The 12,936-nt window shown below is 41.8% G+C and overlaps 1 protein-coding gene across 1 annotated transcript in view; it reads right to left on the bottom strand.

The window, feature by feature from the left end:
• Nucleotides 1–12,936, bottom strand: part of rptor (regulatory associated protein of MTOR, complex 1) — a 209,728-nt gene that overhangs the window by 77,079 nt on the left and 119,713 nt on the right. Inside the window, exons 9-10 of the mRNA XM_085355198.1 lie at nt 8,003–8,103; nt 5,044–5,188 (exon numbers count right to left, since the gene is read on the bottom strand). Of these exons, the coding sequence (XP_085211324.1) occupies nt 5,044–5,188; nt 8,003–8,103 (246 nt within the window). The remainder of the gene's footprint in view (nt 1–5,043; nt 5,189–8,002; nt 8,104–12,936) is intronic.

Genomic DNA, 12,936 nt, shown 5'->3' with positions numbered 1-12,936 from the left:
TTTTTGGAGCATTTTTAATTGAATTACTTCTACTGACCACCCAAGCAGGTTGTGCAGACTAACATGTAATATGAAGTCATGTGAAGGGAGGGACAAAAACCACACTGGAGATGTGATATCACAGGCACAGGCCAGTGCAACAACAGAGGAGGGAATGAGCTTACTTTAGTTAGCCATAAAGTGAGTAGATGGTGTGCAGCTACTGAAGAAAGAAGATTCAACAAACTAGAAAGTGAGTCAGTGACCTTCATTATACCCGAGTTGGACTGTTTGCAGTATTATAGTATGTGTATCCTTAACACTTTCAATTTCATGCTTATCATCAACACTGGCACTCCTATGACTCCATCTAGATTCAGTGCAAACTGCAATTTTTTCAGGGTCACATCATACTGTGACTGCACTGCTGCTAAGAAGTTCCCCACTTAGTGGAAACCGCTTCTTTCTCCACTGTAACTTAAAACTATATATTACTTGTAGTGCTGTTACTTAATGTAATGATCCGTTTGCCATACAGCAACTTTAAAACTCGTTTTAAAATGCTTCTTTAAATGTGATCATATTTGCTTCTAAAGGCCTCTAAAAGACAGGCGTTATCATTCTGTTCCCTGTTGGCTAGGAGGGCAATCCTACGGAGGTGGCGGGATGCTGCCCCTCCCAACAGTGGTTATATGACCTCATGTCATGTCTAAAACTGGAAAAAAAATAAATAAATCAGACATTTACTCCAGAACTCTACTGGGAAAAATCAAAGCATGTGGGGTCCTTTCCTTCATGCATTTCAAAATCTATAAGAATTTTTCAGCAAACTCTCTTATGTCAGGTGTGGAAATACAGTGTACAGGGCAGTGACCTGGGTGGGATTATTTTGCAGGGATTAAGTTATGTTTCTCTCTTTTCTTCTTCTTTTATTTCACAGCCTTAAATGTACGGGCTGATTACCCCGAATGTACAGACCATCTGTAATCCCTTTCTTCTCTTTTTGTCCATATGTATAAAAAAAAAACTCTTAATAAAAAGACATTGTTTAAAAAAATGTGGCCATGTGTGACTGCTACTGATGTTGTTATACGAGCTGCTTTCCTTAGTTTCGGAGAACAATTATTGTTGCTTTTAGATACAGTTTGTTTCTTGATATGGTACAAAAAGTAAAACTTCTACAAGTACAGGAGGGAAGACGCTGCTGGAGCATCCTTCAGAGTTATGGTAATCATTAATAGATCCATTGGCGCTGACAGAGCTGCGAGAGCCTTATTTTTGGACATATGATGTTAATATTATAAAAAAATCGCTCTGAATTAAACGTGTTTTCTCGGTTTCATAACGTCAAGTACTGGGATTACAATCTGTGTGCACACATTGCCAACAAATCTCCATCCCTGCTGGTGTTTATGTAACCCAATGGTGTGGAAACCAGCAGATAGAGCAGTGCTATCAGCGAGGACACACTCACGGGGAGGAGGCTGCTGCACTGTTTAGGATGACAGCATTAACTTGGATGATGTCTGCGAATCCAAATGAGTAACTCATCACACCAAAGCCCGTCTGTGTGCGATGAGGGGACAGAGCAGGGGACCAGTTGGCGCTGACTAAGCTCTTTTTGTGTGTGCGAGTGCGTTGCCTGCAGAGAGTGGTGCAGCAACGCGCAAACAGGAGCGCAGATATAAAGCAGACACACACCCACGCACACTCCCACACTAAAACTGCCCACGAGGGAGCAATCAACCTGGGGTTTATCTGCTCTCTCCCATCTCCTCCATCTGAATAACAATTGCTGTTGGTGTTCAGGCACCAACATCGATCAACGAGCACCCAAACTGCTTAATTCCTCCTCTATGTTTCCCTTCCTTTCCCATCTATGTTCATCCAAACTTTTATTTTTCCACCAGCCTTATATCTCCAGCACGTCCCTTTTTCATTGTCCATTCGGTTTAGTTTTCTGCACTCTTAAAGCGCCTCTCTGCTGTTAATCTGTCGTGCTTAATACTGCATGTGCTGCTGTGAAACAAAGTGATACTCTTCATTTCTTTGGCGGTAAACTGTAATGTACCCACAATCTAAAAAAAAAAGTGGGTAGGCATGAGAATGAAAGGCTACTGCTTCAGTAAAGAGCAGTATTCTTTACAATAAGTGATGCCAGGCTGTTACACAACAAGTCACTCCTCGAGGCAATGAGAGTGAGAGATTTTTTTCCCAAACACAAGCCAGATAATGAGTGGGAGAGATGGAGGGAGGCATTTATAGAAGACCAAGAGGAGAAACAATAGATAGTGGGAGAAGTGTTGGTGTAAGTAAAGCAAGATAGACGATGGGATAATGTTCCTAGCAATGCCTAAAAGACTTTAAAAGCTCGTCTCTGTGTTTACAAGTGTAGTTACGAGAACACATGACTAATAAATCAGTAAAATGATGCAGAAACTTGTCAGTCCCAAACTGTGTGAGTATAAGTAAAACCTTTAAACTCTTATTTTGTGTTATTAAATAATTCAAAAAGGTTTTTTGTTTTTCCCCTGGTTTATTTTTGTGGTGTGGCTGCTTTTAAACTAAATCTGCCATGGCTGACACAGATAAAGACGTCCCACAAAGTCTTTTAACATCCCCCAGAGGACAAGTGCTTTTTCGTTGCTTTCAGTCAAAAGGTGGACGCATTTGGCTGCAGGTTAATGTGAGTGGGTGGGAAAAGAAACGGCAGCACTTTTACTCTAAATCCAACCTGTCTCGTCTCTGCACTGCATTTATGTTGACTACAAAATAGATCTGAGGCACAGAAGGGTTTCAGCAGTGACGCTCCTACCAAGTAAAATGACAGAGATGAGAAATGACCATGCAGAGTCATCTGTTCTTTGTTTTAAATGACGCTCGTCCGCACAGTCACCACATCAGGCTACAGCAACAAGGTTCTGTAGTGCGCAGACAAAGTGAGCATGAGAAGAGCAAACACTCTTCTCATGCCACGAAACAAAAGAGGAAAATAACTGCAGTTCCTCAAATGACCACTTGAGGCCGACACTCAGTTTTACAGCAGATACATGCTAACATGCTTACAGCATGCTACAAACAACAGTTCTGGCCTCCATGTGTAAACAACCCAGTCAGGACAAACACACAGGTGGCCAATTGCCCGTTTTGATTTAATTCCTCACAATTTTAATTCATAATAAAGGCCAGGCCTGCTGTTAAAGAAGGGAATGTTCAGCACTTGGGTGGACTAAAAGACACCCAAACAGGTTTTGTTTGGATTGCAGATGCAACGTGCATCTTGTGATAGCTGATAACTCCCTCAGCTTCACCCATCGACCCAGTTTAAAAACTGAGGCTTAAGTTTTAAGCGTTTAGACATAAGTTTTAGTGTTCGACCGTCCTGATGCAAAGATAAAGAATTTTCTATTTAAAAACACACACATTTGCCGAGGAGAAGAAAAGAGGAAGGCTACAGAGAACATTCATGGATGTAGTGAAGGAGGACAGATGGTGTGACAGAAGAACATGGTCGGGAATAAGGATGAGATGGAGGCAGGCAGGCCGCTGTGCGACCCCCTCGCGTGAGCAGCAAAAAGACTTCATATGCAAAGGTGTATTTAATGATGATGGATGATGATGGATACTTTATTGATCCCCATGGGGAAATTACTTGTTTTTCTCTGCATTTGACCCATTCACTCAGTGAAGCAGTGGGCAGCCCACTAAGCAGGCGCCCGGGGAGCAGTGTGTAGGGACGGTACCTTGCTCAGGGGTACCTCAGGGTAGCCGTTAAGTGGATTCGAACCGCCGACCTTCCGATCATGGGGCGACCACTTTACCTACTGAGCTATCCCTGCCCCATGATTTGTGAATCATAAAGATATACATAGAGTATACAAGTACTTTTCCATATCAGAACACACTTTCCTGCTTTGTTACTGGTATTACAGGTATACTGTGAAAATTACCAGTCAATCAACATAAACACAGACTTTGCCCCGCCCCTGGTGAAGGCAGCTGTGTGCCTCTGCCATGTGGGAGAGAGCAGCACATGGAGCCAAACTGGAAACTGTCAACATGCAAAGATAAATGAGAAACAAGATTCGTGGAAACTAAACTTAGTATAAATGAAGAGCGTGCATATGCTCCAGAGAAGCAGCAAATAAAGACACCTACGTGTTTTGGCTTACACTTCAACATTATATTTAGAGGTTGTGAGAGTAAATAAGGCACTTTTAATATGTTGTAGTAACTGTAGTTACACAGATGGGTCTACATTTTTACGCAGACCCTGACGCACCCTGTCCTGTTTTTGCTTATAGACTAGAGTGACAGCAACGCTCTTGGTCACACTGCTGCACATACAGATGCTCAGCTACTGTGCACCTTCTCCTGCTTCTGTTTTCAGACAGAGCACAGAGCTGTTTCTGCGACACGGGTAAAACAGGCTGCAGTGCATCCGGTAGTAAAACAAACACTGTCATGCGTGAGCACGATCAGCTCTGGTGTCACGCTCTCAGGTCGCTTCTTCTGACTGGATTACTCTTGAAAACAGAAGATTTGAACAGCAGGCGGGTGGCACGTCTGTGAAAACGTCTACTGAATGCACAAAGATGAAGTTGAATGAGAGCTCCATAAACTCTCTACAAGTGCAGTTAAACTCCCAGAAATATCTCACTGCATTCAAAGTGTTTATCCTAATTGCTTTGGTAAAATGAGGAATTGCAAAACCAAACTAAATGGTCAGAAAGACGCAAAGTAATTCCTGATGGAAAACAGTTTCAGACATTTAACATTTAACAATCAAACCCATAACTTTAGAACAACTGAGCCCTGAGGCAGATTTTTCCTTTTGTGCATAAGATGCCAGACTCATGGCCTTTTTTAATATCCCCACACTAACAATCATTAAACAGGCACACATAAAAAAGGCAACACTGTCTGCTCTCTAATCATAACGTGTGTTTGTTAGAAAGTCTGTTCAAACTCCAACTGCAGTGCGCCTGAACAAACAGCAAAGCCTCAAGGATGACTCTCCCTCGTACTCTTGCCTTCTGCTTTGCAAAGCTGTGTGCGTCTTACCACATGGCGTGCATGTATGTAGGGGGCAGGCGGGGGCTGCTGACTGGTGTGCAGTTGTATGACCTCATTATCCTCTCTGCTAACAGAAAATTGCGAAACAAGCTGGCCACCAGCAGGTCCTGACGAAACAACTTCTGGAACAAATCTGCAGAAAGAGAAAGGGAACATCAAATGATTTAAGTGAACACAGAGATAAGTTTGCATGTGGGAGGAAACGGGGGCCTGAAAGACTCGATAAACAAAAAGAAGCTTAACTAGAGCGAGGCGACTACTTTAGAGAAAAATGGGCTACTTTGTTTGTATGCTTAGAGAATATAAAGGGCAGGAAAATGCAGATTTAAGCCGTGTCGCAGTCACGTTTTCGTCAACTCAGTGTATTCACCAATTCACTGTAATGGGGCCAGGCCAATCCCATGGCAATCTCTTAGTTTATGATTATGATTACTTCGCTTGTGTGTTGGGGATATTTTACGAGACACTGTCTGACAGCTTCTGTGCCCACTGCTAGTGTTGGGATGTTTAAACACTGAAGTGTCATTGTGTGTGTGTGTGTGTGTGTGTGTGTGTGTGAGAGAGAGAGAGAGAGATTTGGATTAGGTGTGCAGTGCCTTCATTACAGGGATTCTTTCTGATGCGAGATGCTTCATTAACAGCAGAGCCCCGAGGGTTTAAAAGGCTTCTGCAGCCATCAGCCTTGTCACATTGCTATTCTAGCTGGGATACAGTTTGTCTCATGAGAGTCTGAGCCCTCCTCTGTGTGGATGTGTGTTGCATTCAACAGACAGGTGGCCAATGAGGGAATCTGCGTGCGATGCATGCAAACTGTAACAACATGTAGAAAAAAAGGAAATTGTGTGCGTTTTTATCTGGGGAGGCTGAGCTTGAGGGTAACGGCTAATGGCAGCGCTGTGTGTTGTAAGCAGGAGTTTTGCTACGTGTGTGTGTGTGTGTGTGTGTGTGTGTGTGTGTGTGTGTGTGTGTGTGTGTGTGTGTGTGTGTGTATATACGGGTTTTTATGTCTGCCAAATTATGTTTAAATGATGTCCCCAATTACTCTGCTAGACGCTCCAAACACAATTAATCTCAATTTGAGCAGCCAACCTGCACGTACTGCACTTTTGGCATTTTATAGAAAACAGCTTCACTATTTTCTACCACTGGGGACGTTCTCAAAGTTTTAGCACTGCTGATGCGTCACTACTGCGCAGTTTTTATTAGGTGCCCTAATTTGAGCTCCCTGAGAACTGAAACACATGGGGTCATTTCATTTTTAATCACTGCCCAAACATGTTCAACTAAAGATTGCAGCGCGCCTCAGATGTGTCTCCGGCTCCAACAAGAGGAAATGTTCCTGCATGTTTGCTTCTCTAATCATTTTAGAAGAAATTAAACTCTTACCTTCTTTTTCATAATTTATTGTGATATAAATATGTTATAAGGCTTCATTGCCCCTAAATAGAGAAATACAACAATGGTTTGATTTATGTTCATTTTCAAAAATTGATATTGACATTGACGGAAATATGCCAGATTTGATTTAATTGGCTGATTTTTATCTTCTGGCAACTTAAACCATATGCATTAAAATGAAAAGAAAAAAGCACCAGGGCACATACAGCAGCCCGTAAGTGCATAAGTGATGGAACAATGACATAATGTGCAAAACAAACATTAAATAGAAGCAAATAAGCAGAACTTCCAGCCACTCATCCAGATTTATCCATTTCATTTCTGGATTAGAACTGACTTGTATTTTAGCTTAAACTAACTGTTATTGTGGGTTGTTAAGCAAGAGTATCTGTTCAATCTGTTTATTGTATTAGTTCATATATTTTGGTTTTGGTAATCCCTGCTATAAAGTTCTGTGACTGAAAAAAAGAAAAACAAACAAAAACTAAACCAAGGTCAAGGAAGTCACCTTGGACACCACTACAGTCACTTCACTGCTTCTGCTAATTGCTGGAAAATGTCAACGCTTTACCTTTAATTTCTTTTTGGAGAAGAGGATGAAGTCAGAGGGGGCGCAATCTGGTGAGTGGGATGGGCAGTGAGCAAGGACTATGATGACATGGCCAAAAGCAAATTCTGGCTTTTTCATGTGCTCTGTGACGGCACCCTGGCACAAGTACGTTATGGAAATTATGAGTATTTATACCCTCTTAAAGAAAGAGCTGTTCGTGAAATGAGGCTGACCAGATCTGAAGGAGAACGAGTTGCACCAGGCATGGTCATCCGATTTATAGCTTCGAAACTCACACAGAGTACCATAAACCTGCTCCTACACCAGCTCTAAATGTCAGGAAACGCATTGCGTCTCTGCTACAAGCAGCTCGGCTTCCCATGTAGAGCCAAAACATCCAGAATCACCATCAGACAGCAGTCACTGGACTCAAAGTCTCCACTGGGATTAACCCTGGTTTAGGTTTCCCTATTTAATTAGACCTCAGCAGACAGGCGGGTTAACCCCAGAAAAATCCATTACTGTGCACAGTTTAGCTGGTTTGCAGCAGATGCTGTCGCTCAGAAACCTCGGCTCATTTTTGCCGTATCTAGCAAAACACTGGCAACCATCAGTGGCACTCTTCAGCCACACTGACTTCTCAGCCTCTCGCATTCACAAGATTTTCATAAAACCTGACCTGGACTGAAACACTAAGTTTGATGTCCACAGAGAAATCACAGATGTGCACCTCTAAAGCTCGCTGGGGTTTTTAGCTGATGGTTTATTTTTTAGTGTGCTTTCCAGGCTGTGATATTTTCCCAGTGTCTTTCATTCCCAACATTTGTTTTGGAAGTTGAGATGAGTTTAATTTGGGATGCACTCACTTTCCATCATAAGAAAACTATTTCTAACCCAACTAATGTCTTTCTTAAGATCTTTTAAGGTACATTATTTTGGTGAGAACAGCTTGCTCACGACTGTTAAACAAAACTGTGTGCCTGCGTGTGAGCGCCTCACCTCTGGGCAGAACATTCCAGGCGATCGTGTCGGTGATGGCTGTGAAGATCCAGTTGAGCTCTCCGAGGGGAGTGCGTCTGTCATTGAGCCTGCCAGGGATCCTGCAACACACACAACACAACACAGATGGCTGTGTCAGCCGCGCTCACTGTATGTCACATAGTTTACTCAGAGGACAAAGTGGCAACTGCTCAGTACTATCATCACAACACATCTGAAGAAATTTACATTTGCACTTAGGTGCTTACTCAGAGGCCGAAAAGAAATGGGAGGCAGGATATGTGTGCACTCATACACTTGTGTGCAGAACACATACTGTAACCCTGTGAGCACAAGACCCGAGACACAGAGCGACATCAAAGATACATGCACTGTTTAGCTCAGATCATATGTGAGAGCCACGTGCAAAAGGCTTCAGGTTGCAGTCGTCGCGTAATAAACTCCAAGTGGACTTTTTAATCAAGTTAATCACAAATCAATTTGTGCGTGCATCTGTCATTGTCAACAGTAATTAAGATTTGTGTTCCACTGCAGCAGCTCGGGGCGGCTACATATGTTTGTAGGAATGACCACCTAATCAGATCCCTCAGCTTTTCTGGCATGAGAGCAACCTCAACTCTCTCAAAGTGGAGCGAGCGTGTGGGCAACTGGTGTAACCCCATGTCCCATGAATAAAGTCACCATATCCCTCTAAGAACTGGGTGCTTTGTTATTCTTCTTTCTTTTCCGCACAAAAGAAAGAACAAAGAAGAAATTTGACAACCATCAGAACAGGTTTTTGGTTTTTCCAAGGGTGGCCCTGGTATGCTGTAAAGGCAGATATCGCCCTCACTAACCAATGCTGCACACCCAATCAATTTGACCCCGAAATATGACAGAAACCACTCGGCTGTCTTGATGCATGCTCAATCATCCAGGTAAGTAAATCCCAAAAAGCTTGATTCTGGTCACCTGGATGAGTGACGAAACGTTTCCCCCCAAATAAAAACGTTATGTCAGGTGAACAGAATCAACCTTTTGGGAAACCACTCAGTTCAGAAAACAAAGCAGGAGTTCATCAAATTTTCGATGGTTGGTGGCTAAGAGTAGGAGAGTGGACTGGAAGAGCACCCAGAAGTACTTTCCAATAACAAGGTACTCTTTTCTCCTCTGCAACCTTGGTGATGTTGTGTAAATCCACCAATTATTACTGCAATTTGTAAGCTGACGACTTGCAAAGGATCAGCCGCCAAAATGACCAGCAACACATACCTCTGACATAATCAATACCCGGGCAACTCATCTGACCCGTGACTATTTGTTATCACCACTGGAGAAGATGATAAAAAATATCGACGACTTTATATACCTCTGTTATTAAAACCATTTTAACCTTTTCGTTTTTCATCGTTGGTTTAAATCAAAAAGGCCGGAAGGACATTGTTAACCTTTATCTCTAAAAATCAATCATAGACAGCTGCTTCACTGCTTAGTACTGAATACGTTTACTAAAAGGCTCGTGTCATTATCAGTGGTGCTTCACTAAAATCCTCATCTCACGCTAAAATCAACGTGTAAAACAAACAGCTGAAAGTTCCTGGAAGTCTGGTACAAGAGTGGATTGGAGAGGATTTCAGTCAGTGGTGATGGAGATCTTATCAGACGTAGGAAATACGAACACAGCCTTTGATACACCATGTAATACCATCTGGGAAGTGTCTGATTTGCAATGTATTTTAACACGTGGCCACTGCAGTAAAAGCATACCTGGATATAAGATCACACAGCAGAACACCATCAATAATAGATTTTCCTCTCGAGAGTCTGGACCTCAACATTATTGAAGCAGTGTGGCATCATCTTAACAGAGTGGAACAAAACGCAGCCAACACACAAAGAAAAGCTTTGGTTGCACTTCAAAAAGCTTGGATGAATGTTCCTGAATGTTCCTACTTCTGGGAATTTCTTGGTCATACCAAATACTGACTTTCAAGATTTTTAGAATTGCACAAACTTCCATTCATTTTTGCATGTTTCGCTGACTACTGTACATATTTCACATTTTCCTTGCAAAACAACAATGGGTTGGCTCATGACTTATGCGCCATACAGTAAAAGTGCCAGATTTTAATCAGGTTCATCAATCTAGCACAGATTATCTTCAGACCAAACCTCATGAAAATGACCGAGTGGAGTTTTCTCAGGGCTTAAAATTGCTCACCAGGAAATCCGACTATAATGTAATTTCTATGAATCACATCTCGCTACAGAAATCCAGCATTTGGCTCCTGTCTGACATTATTGCATTATTCACACAGCTGTGCGTTTGCGCCACAGTGACTTGACATGTGTAAACCCATGAACTGTACATCATACTTAAAGACGGTTATTCCATGACCAGCACCGTGGAAATGAGAGCTTGAGAATGTGCTGCTGAAAGAGAACAAGACGCCCCGACAGTAATCGCCGTAGCAAAACCAAGAAAATTACCTTTACAACACCTACCCGTCTGCCTTTTAATGAGCACTATTAAAAGCAATGAGGGGAAACTAGGAGAATGGGCAAACATTAGCTGCCTCAGAGGCATTACAGTTAGTGTGAGCCATTTGAGCCCGAATAAAGAAATATATTTTAAATTAATGACAAATGTACAGGAAAGATAAATGCAGGAAAACACTGTTAAGAGCCTGCACGACCTCGATCACTGCAGCAAACAAAGCTGAAAACCTGTTTGAGTATGGATATGATTTAAAACATCAAACGTTCAGATTTGTTCCTATAAAGATTACTCTTTCAACAACACTCAACTGAACTGAAGGGACTGATTGCTTGAACTTTGACATTTTGGAAATGTAATCATTATTATCGTAAACATTCATATAGAATTTGGTCGTAATTATCATATGAATTCTTCAGTTATGCTAAAAATGTGTTAAAAAATAGACGTGCAAACCTTTTGGGGGAAGAAATTGCAATATTTCTGAATTATTATCGGTGATTTTGGTTTGTTAGACCAAAATGGTTAAAAGGTACATGTTGCTTCATATCTAGAAAATCAGGACTGTATTTACCATGGTTAGAAGATGATTAATTGTTTATGATGTTTTCTGCAATAATAAATATAAAGAAAGACAACAAAAACAAATGCAGGCCAACAAGTTCGAGAACAGCTGCTCTCCATCCTTTCTGAGTGAAGTTTTCAAACCAACATGAAAATGAACTTTTCCTGTGTGAGACAACTCTGACGATGAACTTGCTATGAGGACACAAAAACTATGTTATCCTGAGATAATGAGATAATAAACTTGCAAGATCAAAACATAACTGTAAACCAGAAGTGGTTTTGGCTTCTTTAATAATGTATAAAATGAGAGGGAAACAAGTTTTGGTGAATAAATAATGGAGGCTCGGTAATGATTGGCTCAGAAATCGGTTACAGTAATTGCACAACACTGACATCCAGAAGTGCGCTCGCCCAATTTGATCACGTTGTGTCATCACCGACAGTCACTCCCTAACGTTATTGTTTCCAGCCTGATTTTATAATCGTTAGTTGGTGCACTACAGCACTGTCAAGAACCAAGATGTCTCTACACAGAACCATTACCGGTCAAAAAATGACAACATATATAACACACAGCCACCTCAGTGGTAAACACTTGATTCCATTCACTATAAAGCATCAGCAATAAAGTCCCGCAGCAGCATTTTAAGCTATTTAGAATCGCCAACAAAGTACTTTTTAATACACAGAGCGTGTGAACTTTTTCTGACCTAAACCTCCCCTCTCTTCCTCTAAGTGACAGATAATGGAAGCTGTGAAGCTCCTGGCAGGTACAAGCCAACTGTATAACCATGAGGGCCGGCCAGCTCCTGAGCACTTTGAGTGCTTGCCAAAGATGTTTGGCAAGTCAGCAGTAAGGATGAACACTCAGCAGTTCATATCCTTGCTTAGTATCCAATATAATATATTTGGGGACAGAAAAAGACATTGCACTGGTGGACGGATGAACAGATAGATGGATAGCTCACTGAACGGCCTGGAAAAATGCCCTCTGAGGCTTTGAGGCTTGTGTCATCGATCAAAACCTGTCATTTCTTCACATTTTCTGGTGTTTTGCTGTACTACGGTATTTTGTATATCATTTTTATACTGATGCGCTTGTTTTATGTGAGAACGCACATGGATCTTATCAGGCTGTACTGTGAATGAGCATCATTAATCAGTGATATAGTTTGTTTGTTGAGGCACTTGATGAAACATCAAAGTTTGCGCTAGTCATACTGATGAACTCATCTGCTTTCCAAACCACCAGAGGCTTGAAGACGAGAGGTCAGACACACATGAAACAAACTGAAATGTCGAAGTTAAAAAAGAGAAAATCATGAAAGGCTGAATTGTGACTAAGGCTGCGCAGATCACAACAAACCTCCCTGCAAAGCTGCCTATAAGCTCCAGTGGGTATTCCAAGACTAGCAAACAGTATAACGTCTGAAATATAAGCCAAAAAAGATTTAAAAAATGTATTTACTTATATTTAAAGGGGTAAAAGGGGGGATGAAAACCATCTCTTGGTCTTTCTCTTTAAACCATAGTTCTCTGGTATCATTGGGCAGAATAAGGCCCAATGACAGATTTTGTTTTTATACCACTGATGCACCAAACGCCCAACACCAATCCATCCTCAGCATGTCTGAAAACAAGCTTCTGGATGTGAGCAGGGTCATAAAATCCTCTGTAAAAGGAATAAGCTGTTGATCTTATCTAAAGAGAAAAGGCACGCACCCCGAGGGCAGCTGCCATGTAGCTCCTCTCTGATATCTCTGTGCAGCGAGTGCACCAAGTATTCCCTTACGGGATCAATTAATGTATTTTAAAGGCTGAGGTGCCATTTTCAGCGATATGATTTCTTCAATATTGGAGTCTAACTTCAGGGACTCCCCAGTGAGTGCCA

Source organism: Diplotaxodon limnothrissa, linkage group LG6, assembly GCF_057381915.1.
Source record: "Diplotaxodon limnothrissa isolate DT_005_m linkage group LG6, D_limnothrissa_male_GT1.1, whole genome shotgun sequence".
Taxonomy (NCBI): Eukaryota; Metazoa; Chordata; class Actinopteri; order Cichliformes; family Cichlidae; genus Diplotaxodon; species Diplotaxodon limnothrissa.
The sequence above is the reverse complement of the archived record's forward strand: the minus strand, read 5'-3'. Positions and strand labels throughout refer to the sequence as shown.